The sequence below is a fragment of the Formica exsecta genome, unplaced genomic scaffold, assembly GCF_003651465.1.
Source record: "Formica exsecta isolate Colony F162 unplaced genomic scaffold, ASM365146v1 scaffold196, whole genome shotgun sequence".
Taxonomy (NCBI): domain Eukaryota; kingdom Metazoa; phylum Arthropoda; class Insecta; order Hymenoptera; family Formicidae; genus Formica; species Formica exsecta.
In genome coordinates, this window is record NW_021849259.1 from 481,945 (window position 1) to 507,052 (window position 25,108).

Consider the following 25,108-nt stretch of genomic DNA (forward strand, 5'->3'; position numbering starts at 1 on the left):
CTGTATCGCCGCCCGTAGTAACAACAACTATGCAAGTAGTGGACCCAGATAATCCGGAATGGACGTGCGATCCCAACGAGCCGCGATATTGCATATGCAATCAAGTGTCGTATGGCGATATGGTCGCCTGCGACAATTCAGACGTAAGTTTTGTCGATATTTTCGAAATACGTTAGAGCGGATAAACTTTGTAACGACGTTAATTATGTTATTAGTGTCCCTTCGAGTGGTTTCATTACGCTTGCGTGGGCATCAGTGCGCCACCCAAGGGTAAATGGTACTGCCCCCAGTGCACGTCTTCGATGAAGAGACGCGGTGGGCGGAAGAACTGATTAGATAAGAAGAAAAAGAAATGGAGAACCGTTGATCATGTCGAGAAAGCATCGCTGCTACTACCTCTGTTAGACACTGTCCATCTTGTATCAACTTACTTAGGAAGTCGTTATTAGAAGTTCTTATTAGGTATGAATTTTTCAATATGTTGTTCCGAGTTCGCGTCATCTTTCGACTTTTGGACTTACTTTTTTTTGCGATCGATCGAACATACATCGAAACGACAAAGTTATAGACATATATCGAAGTACATATGTCTAATGAAGATGTTTTGACTCGAAAAGTTTTTTAAATATCTTGTTGTGTGTTTCCGTTTCCCGCTGTTTATCTCGGAGCAATAAAGGAAGCGGGACGGGACGGGACGAATACAAGGTGATTTTGAAAATACGAGAATCATTAAAGATACTGTATTTTTTCAACGAGTTTGAAATTTATTGTTCCTCGTCGAGAATTTAAATTCTAGAGGCACTTAGTTATCGAATATAGTAAAAGTTTTCCGGCAAATTAAGTTGTAAATAAGTAAATAAGTGCATTTCTTAAGTAATTGTAAATGGAATTTAGTTTAATAGAAACTTTATTTAATATTCAAATATCGGGATATTTAACATGTTGAAAATGAAGAATTTACTTTTTCGATCTAGGGAAAAAATGAATGAATTTTGAATTCATTCGTTTAAGAATTTTTCTTGCAATTTTCTCTTTCAAAGCCATCTCTATATAAGCAAGTTCTACGAACATTAATTGAAATAAATACATAAAAGCAGAATTGTAACGAATCAATGTATGAATAAAATGAAGCATGCGAAAACGAAAGTTGCTGCCAAAGTGAATGTGATGATATTTGTTCTAATTAATTAGTTGTCACTTTTGTATTCTCAAGTATATTTCAAAATCATTTTGATCATAATTTCTCCTTATTTATCCTTCCATTACAAACTCAGTAAACACAATCAACACACGTTTTAAATTTTATTTCATGCATGAAAATTCAAGATTCGCTTACTAATCGTGATTTTCTTAAACAAGGTACTATAACAAATTGACATTTAAATAAAATGAACTATGTAGAATAATTAAGATGAAAAATTACATTTATTTCTATTAATTGGCCGCGCTCTTCATGTTAGCATAAATACAATTGGTATTTATCTTATTTATTTATCTCATTTTTACCTTTATTTTAATTTCTTTTCTTTCGCAATAAAAGTTGTCTAGATGCGATAAATATACGTTCCAAATTTTTCTACGAAAATATATTCACTCACCACGCTTGATCAGAGGTTTCTCTTCAAATCCAGTCGGAACAATTCCAATTGTTTTAGTCTGATAAATTGACTTATCGTAATACTTATTGTAAATGTAATGCCACGACATAATAATAAATATATAAATGCAGCAATATATTGTTGTGGAAATTATAAATTTCATAGTGTGCCAAATTGTCTCGTTGCGGACAATCACAAAAAATATGAATAGGAAGATTTGGAACTGGCAAAGTACAAGTATATACCCTAAATATGTCTCCAACATTTTATGTTATCATTAACAATAGATACTGAGCTCCACGCAAGTTATTGCAATCTGCGACTTGAACTTTAATTATTGGGAAAATTCTGGAGGATAAATCAACTGCTTCGCTTCCACGTTTCCCGACAATTGACGAACTTTTCACCGACAGAAAGTTTGTAACATTTCAGAACGGTCATCCGTGTTTATTTACGTTATCTTTGCGGGATACCCGGACGCAAAATTCGAATATATCGAAACCGTTCTATATACATATCTTGCGAGGATATTCCGATTTCGAAGATAGCGCTATAAAACGATATGATGTATAAATAAAATGAACCATGTGGTGACAAGTGTCGTTATCAAGATGAAGACTTCTCTCGATTAATTTATTAGATGCAATCAACATCTGCTCCAAATTCCATCTCGTGCACAAAAATATGAATTCAAGATTCACTCACCTTGATCGATTAGAGATTCTCTCTTCTCTTGGAACGTTTCTAGTTTTATTTACTGACAATCTTACTATCTCAAACTTTAAGATCGATTCCATATCAGATTTGTCATGTAAATATATATGAATAAATAAGATAAATCAGTTGAACTATCATTAGAATAGTTTGGTACATTAAAATGTTGACGCTACGCAACAGTAACCAAAGGAGTAGGATGGACATTATGCGCGCAAGTTATTATTGCTGTCTACCATTTAAACTTACAGGAGAAATCTAAAGAACTAACTGTTTGATATCAAACAATATTAATGATGCTAATGTAACTTTATTATGATAATTTCAAAAGTTCTGGAGGACACGACCCGTCTCGCGTTAATATTTTCTGGAAAGACTGAAGAAGACTGCCGTGACAAGAAATATTTTGAACAACACTTGGAAATGATTGTTTATCTAACGTCCGTTTTTATGTTTATGTGTACCTTTAGAATAATGAACAATAATAATGAAAATCGAATGTGCACGACAAAGTAAGCGCCTGTAGAAGCTACATACAAATTTTAGAATGTTATTAATTATAATTCTAGGTTGTTATTAATTCTAAGATATAATTGTTAGATAGGTTATTATTAATTCTAAGATTATAATTTCATAAACCGAATTGCATATAAATAATTGCCCATAGAAGTTTTTTGTAAAATTTTAAAACGTTCGTACATTTGTTTGAAAAAAAGTCAGTTATATACAACTATAAAAATTAACGTATATTATATATATAGTTTTGTCGGTCTATTTTTTTACATTTTATAATGATATAAAGATGCCACGAGTTATCGAAGCAACAAAAATTCTGCGAGCATATTCACAATGTTGCCAATAAAAAAAAATTCAGTCATGATTTCATGACATACTGTCAAATACTGTTGTGACAGTCAAAAACGTACTATTTACTCTATATAAATCAAGTAAACGTTAATATATTTCTTATGAGGCAAAAAATGTCGGAAATCTTATCAAAATTATGTGGCACATTTTTTATCTTTAATCTCTTTTAATTTTGTCCTGTCTAAAACACAAAGTTAGTTTGAAAACAAAGTGATTTTCTTAAAAATTTATTTATAATCTTCTGCAAAATTTTCTGCATTTATTGTGTGTAGCTGTTATTTATATATTGTAGTAGCTTATAGTACTTAGAATTTTGTTGAAATGGGAGAGACGCTATCAATTGTGCAACAAATAATGAAGAGAAAGGACGGCGATCTTAGAAATGAGTCTGAAGATAGAATTGACGTCGACAAACCACTTTGGAGTCAAGATACGTATTTTGGAAGATGGATGCATTACGCTTTCATCACCGATTGTCGCACGGTCCTCGTACCGACAAGCAAATTGTGGGAGGCGAAGAAGCTCTGCGAGGATTATAAGTGAGTTGCGATTTTTATGTTTTGAATTAATTTTACGGAAAACAAGTTTATTATAGGATTATTATATAAAAATAACATCTGTTTAAGAGATAAAATATAATACTTGCGAATTATTATTTATTAAATAAACAGTGTATTATTTTAATTAATAGTAATCGTATTTAATTAAAAATTAATATTTAGAATCGGCAAGGAGCCGGAAGGCCTGCAAAGAAAAGACATAATCTACGCGAAAAAGCTCAGGGACAGCGCCTTCCATCCCGATAACGGCGAACTTATGCATGTGATAGGCAGAATGTCCTTCCAGTTACCAAGTTCCGTCGTTCTCACCGCCGCTATGTTGACTTTCTACAGGTTGACTTTTCTATAAATAATAAATAATCATCTCCGCACATATAAATCCCTTTTCCAATTCAATCTATTTATTATGCGCGCACTTTGATCAGATCCGCTAGCGGCGTGATAGTGTGCCAGTTGGTTAATCAAGGTTTCAATGCGTTTGTCAATTACACCAATCGAAATGCGATGATTGACGAACCACAAGATACCGATGTGAATCAACAAGCCTTCGTGCTCGCGACTGCGGCGAGTTGCGCGGCCGCTTTGGGATTCAGGAAGCTGTTCTCTGGCAGAGGAACTCTCTTTGTAGTTAATACACGCATTCTAAATCGTTTTTGTCCCGTATTCTATCCAAATAAAAAAACACACAAAAAACATGTTAAAAGAAATATTTTACCAAAATAGCGACTATTAATATAAACCTAGAAATATTAAGATTTTCATATTTTTATAATTGTTATTCTTTTAAAATTAAAATTAAAAACTTTAAAAATTTTTTTTTCGTCTTATATCTAGATATTTAGAGAATTTTTGCGGGGATATTAATTATAATTAAGAAATGCATAAAATTGATGATTATTAATTTAAAAAATTGTATTCATTGTAGAGATTCGTTCCGTTCTGTGCGGTGGCTATTGGCAACATGGTGAATCTTCCCATTATGAGGCAACGAGAAATCACGCGGGGTATCCCCATAATCATCAAGAACGAAGACGAAGTGTGCATCATGAAGTCGCAGGTGGCTGCCGTCAAGGGTATTTCCGAGTGCGTCCTCACCAGGATAATAATGGCCGCGCCGGGAATGTTGATGATCCCAATGATCACGCAGCGAATACAACCATACTGTTTCTATCAGCTTCGTCCGTGGATCGCTTTCCCCGTCGAAATCGGCTTATGCACGCTCAGGTAAGTTTTATTACAGTGCATATTTGCGTTGCGTCGCGCAAATATGATGGTGTCGCTAAAATATATTGCGCGACATCGATTTGTATGCAACTCTGTGTTGAACCTTGTGCAAACTAATACGCAATAGTATTGATACTGTGCAACCTGTTGCATCATGCAATCCTTTGAGTTGCAATATCGATAATAAAAGTAAAACAAACAATATTTAAAATAAGACAAATTAGGAAGATGTTAATATAAGAATATTTTCTTTTTCATTCGCAGTTTATTGGTCATGATCCCTTCAGCGCTTGCTATCTACCCGCAAAAAAAGTAAGTAGGTTTAAGTTAATTTTCAATATTTCTGTATAAGAGAATTAATTTTAAATAAGAAATTGATATAATTTGTATAATTATATTTATATTAGAATGATTCAAATATGTAAAATAATACAAATATATATATTATTTGCTGCACAAATAAGGAATTAAATATTACATGTTTTTTTTGTCAAGCTCGATGAAGCCAGAATTGTTAAAGATATATCCAGAGGAATACGAAATATTTCGAGAGAAAATGGGCCAGCGCAAATATCCGGATTATCTTTATTATAACAAAGGATTGTAATTAGTAAATAAAAGTAAAATTCATAAATTTTCTCTTTTATACATTATTAGGTTCTTTCAAGAAATGGAATTTTCTTAATAAAAGCATTGGAATGGATAAAACTTGGTAAGAACAAAATGATTGTTCTTTAGTTATTTAACAACGTTTATTAACATAAATTATCTCTCTCTATATTATTGAATTTTTTATTAATCATATATGTAGCAAAGTTTTTTTGTATCACTAGATATGGCAGCATATTTACCTTTGACAGACGTTAAAAAATGCGAGGTAAATAATATTAACAATAATATTAAATAATACCCCAATGTTTAAGATTATTCTGCACACAGAAAGTAACGTTCATAATATTTAAAATATATGGAATTTTTAAATTAACGCTAATGCCTGAGAAAGATCATTGAGTGTTTATTAAAACAAAATTATTGTTAATAAGATTGTAATTATTTGACATGTGAGTATATTTCGATAAAGCACCAAACCTATATTGTCAACGTTTCATCTTTCGCTATTTATCGTTTCTATTACATTGCGATTCTCGACTTTTTATTGTATGGTATTTCGTCGATGGATATTACATTTTGTGTCTAAATCCTAATTTCTAATAATGTTATTAACATTTCGGTGCGGAGTATTGCTTTCAAAATGCAATGTTTCAAATCGTGAAAGAATTGATGAAAGGATTGACTCTAATTGTTAACAATAATTCTATTATGAATACGCGTTTCGTTTCTGATCCAGCAGAAAGATTTGCCACGATTGCGTCAATTGAAACAACGACATTTACAAAGAATGGAATAACGCTTATTTAGGGGACACAACTTTAAGAATCTTTCATAACATTATAATCCCTTGTTAAAATACAAATACCTCGGTATTTCACCGTCTTCGCAATTTTTCTTCAGCAATTCATAGTTTTCTGGCTCCCAGCGCTGCAGAGTAGTTGTCTTGATGGAACTGTGAAACGAAACATAGAATAAGATGAAAATAAAATAGAAGAGAGGAATAGAGATGTAGGACATGTAGAAATATTTACCAATTTTGTGGGAACAATGCACATGCCGTTGGCACCATAAACGTTAGCCTAAGAGACACAGACGATATTCAATGATTAGTGTAATAATTTAATAACAACATGGTGATGATATGACTGGAAGAAATTAAGATTAAATATAAGAAGAACAGAGTGACTTACGATATTCCGCACATCATAATTTGTATAGGCGCGTGTAGAGGTTTAATTCTTTGCATCCATGCGTATTTCTCTAATCTTTCCATAATAGGTGGTAGGATGACTGTGGAAATTAATTATTATTTTAATTAGTTGGATGTATTATTTTAATAGCACTGGAAATCTATTCGTAGAGTATTTTAATAAGCAATTTGTATATTGATTTATATTTATTTGATACGTACGCATGCCGGGAGCGCACATGATGATTCTCGAAATAACGACTTGACTGATACCTTTCACGGCCGCAAGCTGAAATTATTTATTAATGTGTTTATTGCAAAATTCTAATATGCTTAAAGTATGAAATATAAAGCATATTGATTTTCATAATTAAATAGAGATAGACTCGAGGTCTTTCTAATATGCTTAAAGTATTAAATATAAAACATTTATTTTCATAATTAAATAGAGATAGACTCGAGGTCTTTCACCTTCGATTTCGTAAGCTTTCTGCCGTTCTCGTCAATGAGATCCACACCGTTTGTGATTTCGTTCTGTCTCATTAGAGGGATATTAGCGCAATTAGCGGCCGCCACTGCTGCGAATGGAACATACCTCTGGAAATGTTTATACCTGTTGTATTTGATTCAAAGCAATCTGGGACGAGTTTTAGAAAGTTTTGTTTTAATTATTATACAGGTCATCTTCGAAAAATAAAAACTTCCAATTGCATCAACTTTCCAATTTTTTTTTAGTGAATTAAAATCATGCCAAAAAAGGATTATTTGTATAAAATCTAAGATCTACTTTATATAATTTTTTAATTGCCTTTGCGCGCGCAAAACTTACAGCCATCAAAGGACTTGCACGCTTCTCCCAATATGATTTACATCCTATCGCGGTTATCATCGCCGCGGCAGTAGCACTGATATAAGCTGCACCTAATTGGTTGGTGGTTATAGGACTGTTAGCATTTCTGTTGGTGTAATTGACGAGAGCGTTAAAAGATTGGTTGACCCATTGCCAAAAAACCACCGCTTGCGTTGTTCTAGAAATTAAATCAAAATCTTGTGTCCAAAAAAAAATATAACAAAATTTGTTGCAGATGCAAAAAATTCTTGAAACAACAAGTGAAATATTATTTAATTTAATAAACAAAATAAAATATTGTTCATTAACATTAAATGCAATTTAAAAATAAATAATTAATATTCTTTTCTTTTTACAGCTATTGGAAAATTCTCGATTTCATCAATATATTGATATGATTAAAAAGAAAAAATGTCAATATTTATTATAACAAGGGAAGAATCATAAAGTATTCTGCGTAATACCTATAAAACTGGAGCATGGCGCCGGTGATGGCCATTCCACCTGGCACTTGAAAAGACATTCTGCCAAAGACATTTTGCAGTTCGCCAGTGTCAGGATGAAAGGCTGACTCGTACAGCTTCTTCGCATAGATGATTTGCTCTCTGGTCGTTTCGGCTGGCTCCTTGCCAAGCCTAAAAGGTATACACAATAATTTCCAAATGATTAGAAAATATGAAACATCGAGTAAAAACAGCAAACTCCGCTATATTGTCGCACATTATTTTTTTGATAACAAATTTTAATTTAATAAGATTTTAAATTCAAATTATCAATTAGTTTGAAAATTCGTAATAGATGTATTAAATATTCCAGAAATATATCATAGAGATATTAAATCCTATTGTTAGATATTTTCTCGATTGATCAATAAATGTGGATTCTATGAAAATAATTTTTGATTTGAAATTGATGTACATATTTTTTGCCATCACCTGTACTGTTCGCACAACTTTTTAGCAGCTAGTAACTCTGATTCAGACACGGTGCAAGTACGGAAATCGGTCATCCACGCAAAGTATTTCCATCTTCCCACGAAATTGTTGAGATCCCACAGGGGCTTGTCCAGATCCAGTCTCTCGTTCGTCATCGTGGACGATCAAGATCAGATTTTTCCGGCACAGATCTAATCAAGAAAAATTCGTAAGTGGAAGAAAAAGTCATTGCTATAATCTTTGAAAATCAACTTTAAAAATTGAAAGATTTTCAGTACTTTTTAAAATTATTCTTTTAATTAATTTTTAATATCCTTTTTTAATATTTACTTTTATTTATTTATTTGGTTTGTATGTATGTGCGCGACATAAAAGATAGACAGAATGTCCCAAAAAATGCGAGAGTAATATTTCAGGAAAAGATATACGCATTTGATATACAATCAAATGATGGACGCGTTCGTACGCTTTACATAAACCGTACGTATCTACGTAATGTTACAAGAAGTCTGACAAAAGTGAGGATATATTTTAGTGCGCGAGTTTTGCGCATAAAAATAGTGCACGGCGTTTGTCGAGCACTTTTAACATATACGAAAGAATTTTTGCTCATTGTTACTAAGATATAATACGCGACATTTTCCACGAGTAGAATGAATGATAATAGTTTGAAGCAAAAGAAACCGGTGTATGTAGCTAAATGCAAATTTTCTTTAACGCGAAGAACTAACTCTGTGAAATTATTTTAATATACAAAATTAGCTTTTTACACATTACTTATTGTAATTTTTAAATCGACTTGAAGCCATATTTATTCGTTTTTTTTTTTCCTTTAACTTCTTCTTCGTACGTCAACACTCACACACAATTTTAAAGTTACTAAATATATAACGCCTACCACCTAATATTTAATCTGGAAATATTTGAATTTGTCTTTGAAGTGTACAGACATAGAGAGAAAGAGATTTATTTCATTGATATTATTTCCTCAATTTATTTTTACATATAAAACATATTTTTAAATTATTTTGTTAGAGAGAAAGAAGATATTTTTTTGGCAGCACAGAATTAAAGTACGTGTTCTGATATTACATCAAATTAAAAAAAAAAAAAACAAATTTTTTTTATCGGTTCTTTTAGATTGAAACTACAGATGCAAGCGCGAAACCTCGAAAGCTTGCATTTGTGCGAATACGCGTTTAATTATCAGTTGCAACAAGATATGAGCTCTGATTTTTAAATAACTGTAATGAGATCGAAATGATAACGATTGCCCGAACGCAATTTGAAAGAAAGCTTTTGCAGATCAAAACATCTATTATAGAAAGGCAGAAATAATGATTGAAATTCTGGTGTTAGGGAAATGTAATGAGCAACCATGTCACGCACGAAATAAGATAAAGGCGCATTCCTCGAAAGTCGGAGTGACGTGAGATCATTCGCAACATCATGACGGAATCGGTAAACACCTATGAACATTATCGAAGATTATCGAAGGTGTGCCATTCACGTGTGTCAGTGCTAAGTCATTATCAACCGAGATTGACGCATGAGTGTATCACATGCGTCAAAGGATCCGGTACGCTTTTCAATCATTAATTTATTTAATTAAAATGAGTTGAAATTTCATTAATTAAATTAATCAAAATGAAAAGCGATATGAGAACTCGTAACGATTGATTAAATAAAATTGGTTCCCTTCACACTTATATTGCCATTAGATAATCTAATGTAATTAAAGCAGCTTTAACTTGATTGCATGCTAATATGTAAATTTATTATTTTCTCCAGGGGTTGCTTTCTCCAAAGAAGATTTTCTCTATCGACGTCAGTGTGAACAACCCTTCATCATTTCCAGCTATTAACAAAAACGTATGAACATAGCTTAACAGACGTGGATGTACCACACGCTGAGAGCACGCACTTTTCACGGGACATACACGCGTTGTGTCAACACTCCTCTCTCACGTCACTTTGTATCTTTCAACCGATATCGACCCCGTCTCGGAGAAGTCGCGAAGGGCGATCCAGTTCTTTCGATGAGCATGTACCTTCGTCGTTGCGCCGGCAACCACAGTAGGGGGTTCAACCGATTGCTCTTTACATTAAATCCTCCATCCAGCTACAACATAGACATAGAGAAGAATTTCTCGGTGCAAGCGATTCGTCTTCTCGTCGCACTTGCGTCGCTTATGCAACGCTTTATTAAAGCATAAATCCGTCACTCGCTTACCGTGAGACGCGCGCCGCTTCTGGAGCCGCGCTCGGCCGTTCTCGGCCGTTTCATTCTTCGATGTCGACGACTGCCGAACCGAAGGAAGAGCAGAAGTCGCAACGAGAAGGCTCCTTGCTACGCTACTGTCACCGGCGAGGTACCTCTCAATGGGGTGGTCGCGCTACATCACCTTTACATCGTTGCAACATTGTTGACAACAATGTCAACTGTCAACGTGATTCAACCTTACGTCATCATCCGTATACTGATACACGTTACAATGTCATATTTTAATTGGCGCAAATTTTCTCTCTGGAAATCTGGAATTAGTTGGTATCATTATCTACGACCTATACACGATGAAAGCGAGGATCCCAGATGATTTCTTCGGGGACCCTCGCGTATACGGACCTGATGCGACGATCCGCCTCCAGCGCGCGCAAGCGCACCGAGGATGATGGAGCGGCCAGCTGTGCTGCCAGGCCGTATACTTCTCTATCTCTCAATGCCCTTACTTCCTTCAATTCCCCACCCTTCCCCCTGACCCTAAAGCCTTACCGCCCGCCTCATGTGGTTTCCACACATAGCCGTTGCTATCGTGTTCCTCACGTCATCCGGCTTTGGCTAACTAGGAACGGGCGAGCGAGCGAAAGAGAAAGAGAGAGAGAGAGAGAGAAACAAGGGGCGGTGCGTCGCGACGCAGAGTGGCGCGACGCGCGAGAGACGACGATACGAGACGAGCCGATCGCTCCTCTCGGTCGGCTCGGTCGTAGCGGAGCGGACAGGAGCGGAGCGGAGAGCGCAAAGCCCACACCATACCGCACACCACCAGCTTGCTCGCACGCTCGCTCGCAATAACTCTAAATTCGAGGCAAGATGGCGGCCGCAGCGACGGAGGCCCCATCCGCGCACCTCGCGCTCGCCACGGGCGAAAAGATCCTCGTGACCGTCGAATCCGCGCTGCCCGACATCCTCGTGGTATCCTTCGTCCACGGCGCCAAGTGCTTCCAAGGTGCGCTCCTCGACTCCGCCAAGAGGTAAGATCAAGGGAGAGAAAGAACGATGAAGGAAAGAACTCGTGTACCCATCATCAGTCTCTTTTTACTATTACCTTTTGTCCATTAAGAATAATTGTTTTATTGTCAATGTAATGCTCAACTTGTTGAGCACTCCGTCAGTGTCGAAAAATTCCTCGGAGAGAGAAGGGCCCTTGCGCGATTTCCGTCGCTGAAGCCCAAGGTTTCCGACGGCTCGAAACTAGTTGGAGATTAGGTGATTCATCCATTTGACGATCCTTAGGATCAGGTTTTTGCAAAAGAGTGATGATAGATTCTTGCTAAATCGATGTTGATGAGGAATGTTGGATCGTTGATTCCTGGACGATTTTTGTTCTTAAACCCGAAGATAATACGTGTCTTCGAAACTTGATTGTGTCCAAAGATCAAAGTACCTTTGTACTATTTGGACAAATGCATAATGGAATGTTCAATAAAAAAGCTGATGATTAGGTCTATCTAGGGTTTGTTGATTTTTTCAGGTAGTCAAATGTTAAAGTATGAGTGGCAGAAGTCTGAGAATTTCTGGATAGCTTTTGTTTTTTTCAAAGTCTCTTTCGATCGCCAATATCATATTCCAGAGTCACGATTGTTCGAAGCGGATATTAATGACTAGGCTCTTTTGCGTTTTCTTGTGCATTATCTTGTTTGTGTAGGTTGCTATTTTCTTCGATTTCAAATAGACATTTCTATATTCTAGAACACATGAAGTCAAAGATATAAGATTTTCAAAGCTAGATATTGACGTATGCTGTTTCATTGATAGTTGTAATCGTACTCTGATCAGAAGAAACTGCTTGTTGTTTTCGAAAAACAAATTTCATGTTATTTTAGGAATGGTTAATCTCTCTTGAATTTGATACTGATGATTTGATACGTGATTCTCGACATCCTAGAACGTGCAAGAAGTCAAGGATTTAAAACTTTGAATTTTAAATATTCAGAGAGACTCGAGGATCCTCATGGAATTCTATTCATAATCCATTTTATAGATTGCATTGCTGTACAATTTTTCGCTCATAATTATTGAATTTAAGAATATCTGAGGCTTTCAAGATTCTAGAACTACCGTATATCAAGATTGAAAGGGCTTAATAGATGAAAAAGGATCTACCGAAATAAAATTAATATACAAGTTATTTGCTTTAATATTATATAATTTTATATAATTTAAAATTTTGAACTCTCTTAATTATCGCGAAATTCAAGGAGATGTTATATTTTAAAAACTTAAAAATTCGGAACCATCAATGTTTCAAATCTCTCTAGCACGCTAGAGCTTCAAAAGGAATTGTTACATAATCGGTGTAAAATTAGGCGGTCACAAAAATACCATCGACTCTCTCGTATATAATTTTTGATTCTTAGAATTCAATGATCCTGAACTTTTGAGCCTAATCTATTTCATATAGAATGATGTAAGAATGACATAAGCAACAAAATTTATATATTAAAATATGTATATATATATAAGCATGTACCATCGTAATATTTGTGAAATCAAGAAATATGATATAAAAGAATATTAATTACTTTTAGTTGAAGAGATCTTTTAAAAAAGGACTTTATATAAGTCATTTTTTATATTAGCGTTTATATTGCTTTATTCATGCTTCTGAAAAATTTTTCAGATATGAATGTAAAATTTGGATAGTAAGGTTCAAGCTTCGCGAGATTCAGGATATATAGGATGACATTGAGGGTCGAGATATTCAATTACTACAATCCGAGGATTAAGTTGCCGCGCGGTGAAGGCGACGCGACGTCATCCGGCGGCCGTCGCTTCTACGATAGTGTCAGCAACTTATGCAAACTTGGCACGAAATATATCATACTTCCTCTGAGATGTAAACAGGTCCCGAGTGTGCCGAAAGGTCTGATAATTTCGATAAGTTATCTGCAAAATTTTTAATAAAAAGTTTCAGCCTCTCCTCTTCGCTTATTGAGGGTCGAGATATTCAATTACTACAATCCGAGGATTAAGTTGCCGCGGTGAAGGCGACGCGACGTCATCCGGCGGCCGTCGCTTCCACGATAGTGTCAGCAACTTATGCAAACTTGGCACGAAATATATCATACTTCCTCTGAGATGTAAACAGGTCCCGAGTGTGCCGAAAGGTCTGATAATTTCGATAAGTTATCTGCAAAATTTTTAATAAAAAGTTTCAGCCTCTCCTCTTCGCTTGGCGCCAGTCAACGGTATGGGCGTGACGAATTTGTGAGAATTTCCTCGAACTTTACTTTACGTGGCTCGTCTGTCGCGAACATAAGATGCTACATCTTTCATCCATTTTTCTTCTCCACTTACATATATGCGTATATTTACATATATACGGTGTCTCGCAAGTCGCATACTTTTTCTCGCGATTCTCTCCGATCAATCTGATGGCGAAATTTTCTTCGGCGATAATTGGACGGATTATAATTATATCGCGATTTCTTTCACGCGATATATCGCACATGTTGCACATCAAATTACTTTCGTTTTTAATGTGAAATGAAGTCTATTTAAAATAATGAATTTCTTTATTTAATAGAATTTACATCGAGGCAAGGTGGACTTCGATTACTTGAGAAATATTGATAGAATAAAAAACAAGGAAAGTTTCGTGTCACCCAGTACACATTAAAAAAACTTCGCCGTGGTGACTCATGGTCTCGCATAGTGAACGCCACCTCGATGTTATAGCCATTGGTGTTGTATCATTGGTAATTTCTCGTTGAGTAGTCATTTCGATTATTGAGAAATCAACTGAGTACTTGTTGCACTAAGTTGAGCAGCGTTTAACGTGAGTTAATTCGAAAAGTTTTGAAAGACTAATTCTCTATGTATAGCCGAGACGGTGCACATAATATGAAATTTTATAAACTGTACTCGATCAAGTATTATAAACCAAGTTTATCGAATAATTAATTAATTGAATTTTATTATCAAAGTTTTCTACTAAATCATCAAAGTATTTATATATTTGAATATAATTATTATTAATTATGCGCGAATTATATTTTATTATTAATTATAAATTGGATTAATTGAATATCTCAAAGGGAATTTGTTCAAAAAAATTTGCTCGCTGTTCAATTTATTTTTACACAATTTTGTGCAATTATCCAATTTAATTCGACTTCGAAGATGGATATAATTCCGATATAACTTTGAAACTGTATCTCCCCTGGTTTTTATCGTTCGAAAGTCTTTTATTTAAACGTGTCCCGTTCACCCAAGTGGTAATTTTGTTCGTGCAATCGCTAGTTTTATTCGTCTCTTCATGCAGTTGTCTTTTTTCTCAGCGTATACAATACATTGCAGCCGGGGATATGTGCCCCATGAGTCCAGAGCTGGGCTTCTCGCTACGACTGAACAGCTGTTGCCTGTTTTCTTACCCCCGCACTCTAGGTTTTCTTGGGCAAGCCGGCCGACTAATGGCAGTCTCGTGTCGCAATTGCACGACCAAGACTGGCCCTAAACAGAGACAAAGGGATAGTTTAAGACCCGATCAGTAATATATCTGAATTTGGAATTTCAGTTATAATTATTGAAAAGACTCCAGTAGCTATCTGGATTGCGTTGTTTATTGTTCCTTTATGACTATTGCCGTGTAACAATGACATATATGTTATTTTGGTTCTTATCAGTAATATTTGGCATGACAATATCAGATTGTGTTTTTTATTTATTATGTAATTGATCTACTTTTGCGTTATAATGTATAATGTCAAATTTTACTGAACGAGATATCGGAAAAATAAGTAATACAGATGGCAAGAATCTTACTTACGGCCCTGGATGTTAGTCGGGGCCACCGACCAGCCAGGCCTGGCTTGTGTCACGTTGTGCACGACGGTATGGTGCGGCAGAGGTTCCCATATCTTTTTTCGCTACATATTCCATAATTCTTCTTATTTTATCATAGAAAAAAAATCATTGATACCGGAATCAACTTTTTAAAAGAATTTTGTAAAAGGAATTAGCGAAATATTTACATTTATCAACTAATAAAATCATTCTTTGAGCAAAAGAAAACATTAATTTTGCCTTCTTTTTTTTTTTAAGAAGAATATTAGTAGCAGAATTAATTTCTGAAAAGTTTTGATAATTATAAACGGTATTTATACCAATTATAGATATATGTATGAGAAATTACATATATATTAATTTATTTTAATAAGATTGCTTTCTATCAAAATTTCCAACAGATTATTCTAATAGAATTCTTATTGAACGCTCTATTATATTTACGTTTGGGAAAGATTGACTTCAAATCGATAACTTAATTAGTGGGTGACAGTCCAAGGGCATGAATTTATTATATATATATATAGGCTGCGGAACGGAATTTATTGATCCTTCCGACACGTCCCAGCTGTGCAGCTCACGTACGATCCAAGGTTGAGAACCCCCAATATAGTGGTCTCGTGTTCGTCAGGAACAAAGGGAATATCGTCGACGTCTCTGAGAACGCCACCATTTGCGGGTCGAAACTGCAAATGTGTGCGTGGACACAAAAGCAGAGAAATAGCCACGTATACCACATCGTAGTCCACGTTAACCGCCTGCTTTATTAACTTAAGAAATGAGCCAGTTGTTACAGTTGTTTTTAACGAGATAATTGACGTCGGAAAAATAAATTATAACTGAGTTGCGCCAAGTTGAAGATTGACAACATTTGATGTTTTACTAAATAAAAGCTCCTGGCTGTTTAAGAGTCTCTTTAAATTTATTTAAATTTAAAGTTAAAGTCTATGTTAAGGTCTACGATTAAAGTAAAATGAGTAGAAAAAAGAATTGAGGTGATCCTGGAATTTTCATTAATTTGTGGCTGCGTAGGAGCATATTTTTGCGCAAATTTATTACAAATTGGACAAGCGGGGAGACTATACGTATTTATCAGTTTCATCATAATCATTTTCACGTCCGAATCAAATCTGCTGATTCTCGATATTTTCTCCCAGCAATTTTTCTTCCCTCGCTCGGGCTGACTCGGAATTTCGAGGGTCTGCCTCGTATCGAAACCCAGAAAATATTAATGGATATACCGTCAGAAGCTGTCGCTCATTGTACGCTTCTCTCGAATCAATACCATGACATGGCTGTGTTGTCGGTGCACGAGAAGCCGACGAAGCATACTCGAAAGCGTTGCCCAATCCTTTTGCCTAGCCATTCTCATTTTGCGACAGTTTCCATTTGAAGGATTCAACGCAATAATCTAACTCGATGGACTTGAGAAAATTAATCTTAAAGTCGAGAAAACATTTAGAAAGCGTCGAAAAATCAGTCTTAAAATTGAGAAAATAAATCACTTGTTACTTTTAACGATAGATATTTACATATACTAATTTACGAAATCTTTTTGAGCGAAAAACAGGAGTAAAGAGCCAAAGAAATCACTAAAGCAGATTTTGCATGAAAGAAATAAAAAATAGCATTATATTTCTTATAAAGGGAAATTAAACAAACAATTATTTTTAATTTTGTTGTCGCTTTATTTGTTTCAAGTTAATCTATCATCGATGATTCATTTACAATCTAATCTCTAAAATCAAGTGTTGTAATTTCAACAAATTTTTAAGAAGGAGGGTATATTTATTATTCGTCGTTTGATGTTTTCAGATATCATTTAAATTTTGGGGATGTGATAAAATAATGCGTTACAAATTATTATGTTTTTGCAGAGGCCTTCCCTGCGGTGTTCAACCCCCGGAACCAGTACCGGACCCTGATGGCGACAAGCTGGCGACGATCGCCGCGCGCTTCAGCTACTTTCAGGAACGGAAAAACGCGTCGTCCGCGTCGTCGACCGCCGTTGTCGCCAAGGTTGACCTTCGCAGGAACATTAATCCGCCCGCCAGATACAAGAACGCGAGACCCACGGTGAGATTGAGGCCTCGTCAGGTACTCTGTAGCAAATGCCGATCGATATGTAACGAAAACAGCGAGAATGTCGACGTGAGCAGGAAGCGAAAGCATGAAGAAGCGCAACGACAATCGCAGCAGGTATTATGAATGTTGCCTGAGATAACATGTATATAATGTATAATGTAAAAAAAAATCTTAAGAGAAGGAAATTTAAACTTATTTTTTTTAAAACTTGTGAAACTCATAATTTTTGATATCGTTAAATGCGATAACGTAGATCAGTGAATCTGGGATCTTCTGATAAGATTCTTAGATTTTGATAAACGATTAATTCTTTTGTGTTAATGTTAAACCTATTAATCTTATCGAAGTTTCAACGAAATTGCTACATGTTAGATTTCCGATCTAAATCAACTTCTATAATGCACGAAAGTAAAGAACTTTTTTGCGATTCCACCAGCTGGTTCCGGGCTCGACGAGAAGAAGTGATCGACGTTGCGGTCAACAACCGCAGAAGACACAGCGAACGCTGTTATCGGAGTGTCAGATTGAAAATTCGACCTCCAATCAAGCGACGACGAAGACGACAACCTCGAGTGGTGATTCGTCGAAGCTAGGGGCGTCGTTGATTCCGAAATTGTCCAGATTGCAGCCTAATGAGATTAGTAACGCAATGCAAAGCTCCGGTCAATTATCTGGTATTTTATTTTTCATACTTGTTACGCTTTTGACGAAAAAAATTATTAACGTTAGCATACTAATGTTGGAAAGTTTAAGATAACAGCTCAAATAAAGTTGTGGATATAAGTGATTGAGATTTTAATTTGTTTTTTGAGTCAGTATTGTTTTGAAAGTTAATAAATGCGAGGCATTTTAATCAATTTCTCTTCTTTAATAAATAATTTGCGCTCTTGCGATTTATTTAATTTTCCAGATTTAGTAACGTTGATCAATAGCATGTTAAACATGCTATGTGATCTACATGTTAAACATGTATGGAGAACTAAAAACTCATCAAGAAAAGATCTAATACATCTGAATGATTGTTTCAGACAAGGTGAAGGTTGCAGCGAGCGCGCAATCTACGCATTGGCCTGTTAGCAACGAGGAGGAGGCGTCTTTAAGGAATGTATTAACGTCATCACAGGAACGAGTGGAATCGTCCGCCGACTGTGACAACAATCCTTCAATGGCCTATTGCGCTACGCCGAGAAGGCTAAGTAGTTCGTCGGTGGAAAGCGCGAAAGTTCCTGAGGAGGAGGAAAAGAAAACCTTTGCGGCCGCGGATTCGACGATGAGATTGAAAACTGGCAGAGTACCGAGGAAGAAACGCTCGGTGGGTTCGATGGAGGATCTCTGGGACGAATCAGTATTTGAGGATCCTACGAGGACCGCCAGAACCACGCCGGTGATCAAAATCTCTTTTGGCGCGCAGGGCGAGGGAACTGTGCTTAAAATACCTGCGAAACCTCAAGATCCTGATGCGTACGAGCAGGAGACCGATGACACTGACGATATCCAACAAGAAAGAGATCCCTTGGAATTACCCAGATCCTTCGGCAATGATTACGAGGGCGAGGAGGATGGGCAAGAGCAAGTAGATCCTCAGAAGCAGGGTGGTGTGGTAAAGGACGCCAGCGCGAAGGCGGCGAAACGGGCTTTAAAGAAAGCGAAAAAGGAAGCTAGGAGGAAGATGTTGGGCGGAGTGTCACCAGCGAGATCGCCTTGCAACGGATCGCCGAGGTAAGAGCGCGACATCGAATGACGTCGAATATGAAAATTACATAAATCCAAAGACTCATAACTTATGCAATTACATAAATAAAATATCTATAAAAACACATTATTATGATTATATTATAACTAACTTTTAAAATAATTATTAGTTATTGTATATATGTTGTATGTGTATGTGTTAAAGATTTTTGACGAGGAGAAGTGAAATGATAATGTTATGTCAATTTATTTAGATACAACCCCACGTACGATCCACTTTCATACCATCGTCGGAAGCATAAGGTGAAGCATAAAAAGAAGCACAAGGAGGGCCGGAAGCACAAGAATCAGCCACAACAAGAACAACCCGAGTCTGAGCAACCTTGTCCGGATTCCGCGGAACAGGAACAAGAGCAGGAGCAGGAGCAACAACAACAGCAGCATCAGCAAAACTGGAACGTTTTGCCAGGCAACGGTGAATCCTACAGAGCTATCAAGGAGCAGTGCCTGAAGCAAAAACTGTCGATATCCTTGAAGAGGCTCAACACGAACGCGTATGCACGCTGCGATTATCCCGTGAGTAATGCATCCTCTGGCTGCAAGAGCTCTGGCGGTAGTAGCGACGAGTTGAGCGAGCACGAGCCAGAAGTAGAGACCGCGCCGGACTTTCCGCCGCATCAGTCGCATCCTCTGGTCATGCGCCTGGCCGCTACACCTGTGGCACACTGCCTCACGGCCAATGGCAGGCGAATGGACGTGGGCGACGTTGTCTGGGGCAAAATTCATGGTTTTCCTTGGTGGCCCGGCAAGGTACGTACAAAGTATTTTAAAAGAGCATACTCTTTGATTAATAAATTTTTAATTTGAGACGTTAGATATCGCGCAAAAATATGCTGAAATTTTGGAAAAATCATTCTTTTTTTGTATATGAGTTTTTTTGGAAAAAAATTAATCTTGAGAATTCTACAGTTCTGTCGTAATAACTATCATCGTATCTTGTAACATGCAGGTCCTAAGTATCACAGTGTCCTGCAAGGAAGACGGCACCTCGTCGGGTCCTCAAGCTCACGTGGCTTGGTACGGATCGTCAACGAGTTCGCTAATGTCCTGCGATCAACTGAGCCCCTTCCTGGAAACCTTTAAAGTATGTTCCTTTAAATATGTATACATAATAAAAATATAAATAAATAAAATATAATATAAAAATAAATTAAATTAATTCAAGCAATAAAGGCACACGAAGAAGTTAAATTTTGAAGTTAATTTTATGATAGCAGTAAAATATATGCTGACTTTTGAGAATTGTCGATAATAGTTGTGAATCTGATTTTGTTTAGACGCGGTATAACAAGAAGAAGCGCGGCCCGTACAAGGAAGCAATACGGCAGGCCCAGAATGAAGCTCGGAGTCAAGTCACGCCTAACTCGACCAGCAGCGTGTTGAACGTCTGCGGCTCGCCCCGCGAGGTCAACGTCCTCTCCTAAGGGAAGTTCTCTGGTAACCATTCCTTACTGCCGAGCATCCGTCGGCGTGATAATTAAAGCGCTCGCGGCAAGAAAGTACCGACTGAGACACTATCAGAAAATAATTTACATCTCCGAACTTTTGTTTAACATTTTTTATCGACGCTGTTGTTTTCGTCAAATTTTGCATATTAGTTGTAAAGATTTTTGTGAAATATTGAGGGTTTAATTTGTAGAGCTTATGTGATAAATTTAAACACTTGCATATTAAAGTCTTTGGAATCTTTAATTGTGATTTTCGGATTTTGAATCCGCGATTGTTTTGAACTTACGAAGCTTGAAGTGTTTTGATTATAGATCTTTGACAAGATTTTTATAATCGATTTTGTCGTACATTTCTTTATTTAGTAATAATTATTACTATTGATGACGATAATGACCGAAGTCCGATGAGATAACGCTTTGACGTCACATGTATGAGTTAACGCTGACTTCCCATGAGCGCTTGCATTAATGACGGATCGGAATTGTCGTGTAACATATAAAATTTTGTACATACCCTTTAGCGCTAATGAAATAGTTATTGATCGATGTTCTGTCAGCTATTTGTTTCGCAATCAATCGCTTGGAGCTAGTCGCATCGGTAGACCCGATTAACTATCGTCGATTAATTTGATTTTTCGTTTCATAAATAACAACTTTAATTATATTGCTAAAAAATAAATATTTTTTAAATTGATTGTTGACATGGTTGTAATATCTTTAAATTTTTTTCGACCTTTGAATTTCTAAGAATTTATTCTTATATTCGTAAATCTTGAAATTTCGAATATACAATAAATCGTAGATTTTATCTCGTAGAATCGTAATACTTTAATATTTTAATAATATAATATATTTAGATGATCTCGTCACTGGATATTGATGATTCATATGTTTTCACGAGACTTTTGCGGTGCCTGTGGTAGGATTATATTTAAATGTAAATTTTCATTTATTTTCGACAAAAACGGCCAATGTTTGTGCGGTCGACTAGCTCCCGGCGAATCAAGTAGCGAACATTTACTGCCATCGTCACTGGCTTTTCTGTCCTCGGCTTGCCAAGCGGACGATAGCGTAAAAGTCTTGCTATCTAGATATCTCTAGACTAATTATTCTAAGTATTCACTGTGAGGTTCGTAATTTCCTTCGTTGATTAATCTCTCAAATGTTTCGACCGACGTGATTCGCTATACTATCCAAAAAATTAATCATTAAATCATTACTAAAAAATTTGCAATTATCTAAGAAACCATTATCTCAGGCTGCACATTATTATATGCAGTATATTTTTCAGATTTAATATATATACATAAAAAATAAGAAAAAGTACTTATATATACATTTTAATTTTTATCTATGTAGTGCCCTTTGGGGTTTTTGCGAGAAAGAGAAACGACTCGTGTTTGAGGGATTAAGTATATGAATTATTGGTAATAGTTATTAATTATTTCCGATGGCCACCATAATGATTCGATTCGCAGATGGACAGGAAATGCTGTGTATGCTTGGGATTGTATTTAAATGTAAATTTTTATTCCTCTTCGAGACACAAAGACAGCCAATGTTTACGCTTCGTGCCAACACTGCCGTGTAATTAAACAATCGATCGTTTGATCTTCGAGCAACGATAATTGTAAAGCAACTTTGTACAACAGCCATAGATAAATTTTGATTCCTAAAACCATTAATTAACAATAGAAGCAGAATTTTTTAAAAGAAACTTATGCGGTAATAAAGAATTTTCAATTTGCATCTTTAAACTGAAAATTAAAAATATTAAAGTGTGAATTTTTTTATCTAACAGATTTTTATAGTCTTAAAAAATTGATAAACAGAATTCTAAAAATTACATTTGCAGATTATTAAAATGATAAAAATTTGCTAATCTTTAACTCAGCAACATTAATTTAAAAAAAAGAAATGCAACTTATTAATATTTATTATTGTAACCCAAAAAAGTTCCAAAACTATATTGAGCATTCGCGAATTATTCCATTATTTTTTTTCTCTAGTTCAGAGAAAAAAAAAAATAATAGATCGGACATTTGTTTGAATCCTAAGAAAGATATTGTAAAACCGCAGGAAGTACTTAAGAAATCCTGATTATTGTTACATCGATGTTGTGCCACTGCCTCGACGCGATTTTCTTCCATTAAAATATTAATTTGTCCAATTAACAAATTGTTAACGATTAATTTTTTTTATTATGTTGGAAATATACATACCCTATAGAAAAAGACCTTGTGTTTTTGAGAAATCTGATTTGAAATTGATCTTATTGGAATTGATAATTAAAAAATTATCAAAGATTGCAAATTCTTCGATATTTTTATAATAATGTTTTAATTTTACTAGATTTTCGTGAGACTTAGCAAAAAGTTATTCGATTCGAATCACGAAATGAGTCTTTCAACCGTTTTGCGAGAAGATAAATGTGTAAAGAGTCCTACGAAATCGGTTGCGACATACTTTTTGTTTAATTATTAGTTTGATAATTAAACATGGATGATTATTCCCGACACGTCGATTATAAACTGGTGCGACAAAAAAAATGTATGTATGAGAGAAAAACGGAATGAGAGAGAAAAAAGAAAGAAAGAAAGAGAGAGATTGAAAAGAGTGGAAACTAAGGTGTTTTAAGTAACTGTGATTTTTTTGCAAAATGTTTTATATATATATTATATATATATATATATTATATACATAAATATTGCTTTAAAATATATAACTTATTATCGGTAAGTATATATGATTTTTAACGTTTTAATGCCAATAAAAATTTTGTAATTTAAATCTTTTGAGATTTTATATTTTATGTGTAACGAAAAAATATTTTATGTATTTTATTTTTTATTTTATATTTTATATTCGAAATCTGTTGAGAGAGAAATTTATTTATTTATTATTTATTGAAAAATATTTGAATAATTATCTGGAGATAAATAATACTTGGCGAATCAATCTTGCTGTACGAATATTATTTTTGCGCATTGTAATTAGCGCGTTGATTTAGGTGTATTGCTAAACATTAATTTATGAAATAATATCGCAATTAATTTGGCGAAATTTCCAGGTGAACGAATCTTTTGAATAAATCGGCATATCTACCTCAAGCTTGTTTATTTTTTCACTCGCCTCTATGCGGAATAGTCCATTTAAATTTAACGTAATTAACGTTTTCGCACAAAGTTACGTAGACCCGATTCTAACAAGTTCATTCGCGAAACCATATTGATGATCTACGATAACGTATCTATTAATTAATTAGTTGAATTGATGATTAGATAATGTCCGTTCAGAAGAAAAAGAACTACTGTGTTTTTATTATGTTTACGAAGATACGCTTGATTTCCGAGACACCCTATATATCCCCCAAATTGACGAGTTCGTTTAGAGGGGATGCTTCCCCGCGAATGCGAATGCGCGCGCACACGTATCGCTGATAAGAGACGGCTTCCTTTGATTTTCCGGCCTAGGACCGGCGTGCCGGTCTCGAGACCCTCTCGCGTTCGCCGCACCCTTGTGTTGTGTTGGCGTCGCGACGCATCGCGACGCGACGCACTCGTTTTCGCGTCGCGGAAACGAAGATGTACCACCGGCAGGTGCACGAGCTTTCAGGTAATTCGCCGTTAAATGTGATTTTTTTTGCAAAATGTTTTATATATATATTATATATATATGTATGTTATATACATAAATATGAATTAATTTCTACACATAATATAAACGATGTTTTGATGTCGCTGTGTTTATACGGATTAGGCTAACATATCGTTAACGAAAATAATTACTATTATAATCATTATTATTATCATTATTATTATTAATGATGATTTTATTATGATTATTATTCCTTATTATTGTTGCGGGCTCGAGTATTGCTGATTGCTTGCTGTAAGTATATGGAGATAAATCGTATCCATCGATTATTAGTGCATTTTTACCGCCTCATTAAAGAAATTGAAATGTAAATAACATTAATTTTCGTTACGAAAAAAAGTTTTGTGCATTTTTTTTCTTCAGATTTGTTTATTAGAAAGTTTTGTTATCTGTACTTATGAGGGGGTCGCCGTTTTAATTTGCACTGGCTGCTTTGGTTATTTAATATTTCTTTCTACTGTCTAATAAGTATTTACATGAGGCAAAGAAGATATTCGTACGCCGTTGCTTCGGCACAAAATGCATTTTCTCCAAACATAAATTTTTATTTG

At 35.3% G+C, this 25,108-nt stretch overlaps 5 protein-coding genes across 11 annotated transcripts in view; 3 read left to right on the plus strand and 2 right to left on the minus strand.

The window, feature by feature from the left end:
• LOC115234172 (inhibitor of growth protein 3) overlaps positions 1-1,136 on the plus strand; it is a 3,686-nt gene extending 2,550 nt beyond the window's left edge. The window contains exons 6-7 of the mRNA XM_029804970.1: positions 1-143; positions 216-1,136. The exon at positions 1-143 is cut by the window's left edge and continues 8 nt beyond it. Of these exons, the coding sequence (XP_029660830.1) occupies positions 1-143; positions 216-332 (260 nt within the window). The 3' untranslated portion in view covers positions 333-1,136. The remainder of the gene's footprint in view (positions 144-215) is intronic.
• Positions 1-2,891, minus strand: part of LOC115234170 (anaphase-promoting complex subunit CDC26-like) — a 6,880-nt gene extending 3,989 nt beyond the window's left edge. The window contains exon 1 of the mRNA XM_029804969.1: positions 2,304-2,891. Within this exon, the coding sequence (XP_029660829.1) occupies positions 2,304-2,395 (92 nt within the window). The 5' untranslated portion in view covers positions 2,396-2,891. The remainder of the gene's footprint in view (positions 1-2,303) is intronic.
• Positions 2,892-3,054: 163 nt separating this feature from the next.
• On the plus strand, positions 3,055-5,595 carry LOC115234156 (sideroflexin-2-like). Of its 4 annotated transcripts, XM_029804944.1 has the most exons (7): positions 3,222-3,234; positions 3,475-3,718; positions 3,902-4,072; positions 4,165-4,366; positions 4,665-4,963; positions 5,228-5,275; positions 5,459-5,595. In XM_029804944.1, exons 2-7 carry the CDS (start codon positions 3,501-3,503, stop codon positions 5,568-5,570), a joined length of 1,050 nt encoding a protein of 349 aa, XP_029660804.1. In that variant the 5' UTR covers positions 3,222-3,234; positions 3,475-3,500; the 3' UTR covers positions 5,571-5,595. The 4 variants fall into 4 exon arrangements, with proteins under 4 accessions (XP_029660803.1, XP_029660805.1, XP_029660806.1 ...); XM_029804943.1 differs by having other exon boundaries at positions 3,055-3,718; XM_029804945.1 differs by having other exon boundaries at positions 3,055-3,718; positions 4,165-4,363.
• A 363-nt stretch (positions 5,596-5,958) lies between these two features.
• Positions 5,959-11,290, minus strand: LOC115234157 (sideroflexin-2). 4 transcript variants are annotated; one of them, XM_029804949.1, is made up of 11 exons: positions 11,176-11,290; positions 10,783-11,084; positions 10,601-10,671; positions 8,550-8,740; positions 8,079-8,249; positions 7,594-7,792; positions 7,236-7,361; positions 6,987-7,053; positions 6,766-6,865; positions 6,607-6,654; positions 5,959-6,527 (listed from the first exon to the last, which is right to left on the minus strand). In XM_029804949.1, exons 4-11 carry the CDS (start codon positions 8,702-8,704, stop codon positions 6,413-6,415), a joined length of 981 nt encoding a protein of 326 aa, XP_029660809.1. In that variant the 5' UTR covers positions 8,705-8,740; positions 10,601-10,671; positions 10,783-11,084; positions 11,176-11,290; the 3' UTR covers positions 5,959-6,412. The 4 variants fall into 4 exon arrangements, with proteins under 4 accessions (XP_029660809.1, XP_029660811.1, XP_029660807.1 ...); XM_029804951.1 differs by lacking the exon at positions 10,601-10,671; XM_029804947.1 differs by lacking the exon at positions 11,176-11,290 and having other exon boundaries at positions 10,601-10,797.
• A 136-nt stretch (positions 11,291-11,426) lies between these two features.
• On the plus strand, positions 11,427-23,473 carry LOC115234155 (PWWP domain-containing protein 2A-like). The gene is made up of 7 exons (XM_029804942.1): positions 11,427-11,801; positions 17,493-17,814; positions 18,137-18,374; positions 18,729-19,419; positions 19,647-20,202; positions 20,402-20,536; positions 20,730-23,473. Exons 1-7 carry the CDS (start codon positions 11,641-11,643, stop codon positions 20,874-20,876), a joined length of 2,250 nt encoding a protein of 749 aa, XP_029660802.1. The 5' UTR covers positions 11,427-11,640; the 3' UTR covers positions 20,877-23,473.
• The last annotated feature ends 1,635 nt before the right edge of the window (positions 23,474-25,108 follow it).

What these genes read in the sequence shown, in the direction of transcription:
- LOC115234157 (XM_029804951.1), bottom strand. Translation starts at nt 8,704, where the DNA reads ATGACGAACGAGAGACTGGATCTGGACAAGCCCCTGTGGGATCTCAAC. An exon ending in AAGTTGTGCGAACAGTACAG is followed by an intron (nt 8,250 to 8,549) that starts GTGATGGCAAAA and finishes TATACCTTTTAG; the next exon opens with GCTTGGCAAGGAGCCAGCCG. An exon ending in CATGTGCGCTCCCGGCATGC is followed by an intron (nt 6,866 to 6,986) that starts GTACGTATCAAA and finishes TAATTTCCACAG; the next exon opens with TCATCCTACCACCTATTATG.
- LOC115234156 (XM_029804943.1), top strand. Translation starts at nt 3,501, where the DNA reads ATGGGAGAGACGCTATCAATTGTGCAACAAATAATGAAGAGAAAGGAC. An exon ending in GCTATGTTGACTTTCTACAG is followed by an intron (nt 4,073 to 4,164) that starts GTTGACTTTTCT and finishes CACTTTGATCAG; the next exon opens with ATCCGCTAGCGGCGTGATAG. An exon ending in GCTATCTACCCGCAAAAAAA is followed by an intron (nt 5,276 to 5,458) that starts GTAAGTAGGTTT and finishes TTTTTTGTCAAG; the next exon opens with CTCGATGAAGCCAGAATTGT.
- LOC115234155 (XM_029804942.1), top strand. Translation starts at nt 11,641, where the DNA reads ATGGCGGCCGCAGCGACGGAGGCCCCATCCGCGCACCTCGCGCTCGCC. An exon ending in AAGCTCCGGTCAATTATCTG is followed by an intron (nt 18,375 to 18,728) that starts GTATTTTATTTT and finishes TGATTGTTTCAG; the next exon opens with ACAAGGTGAAGGTTGCAGCG. An exon ending in CCTTCCTGGAAACCTTTAAA is followed by an intron (nt 20,537 to 20,729) that starts GTATGTTCCTTT and finishes GATTTTGTTTAG; the next exon opens with ACGCGGTATAACAAGAAGAA.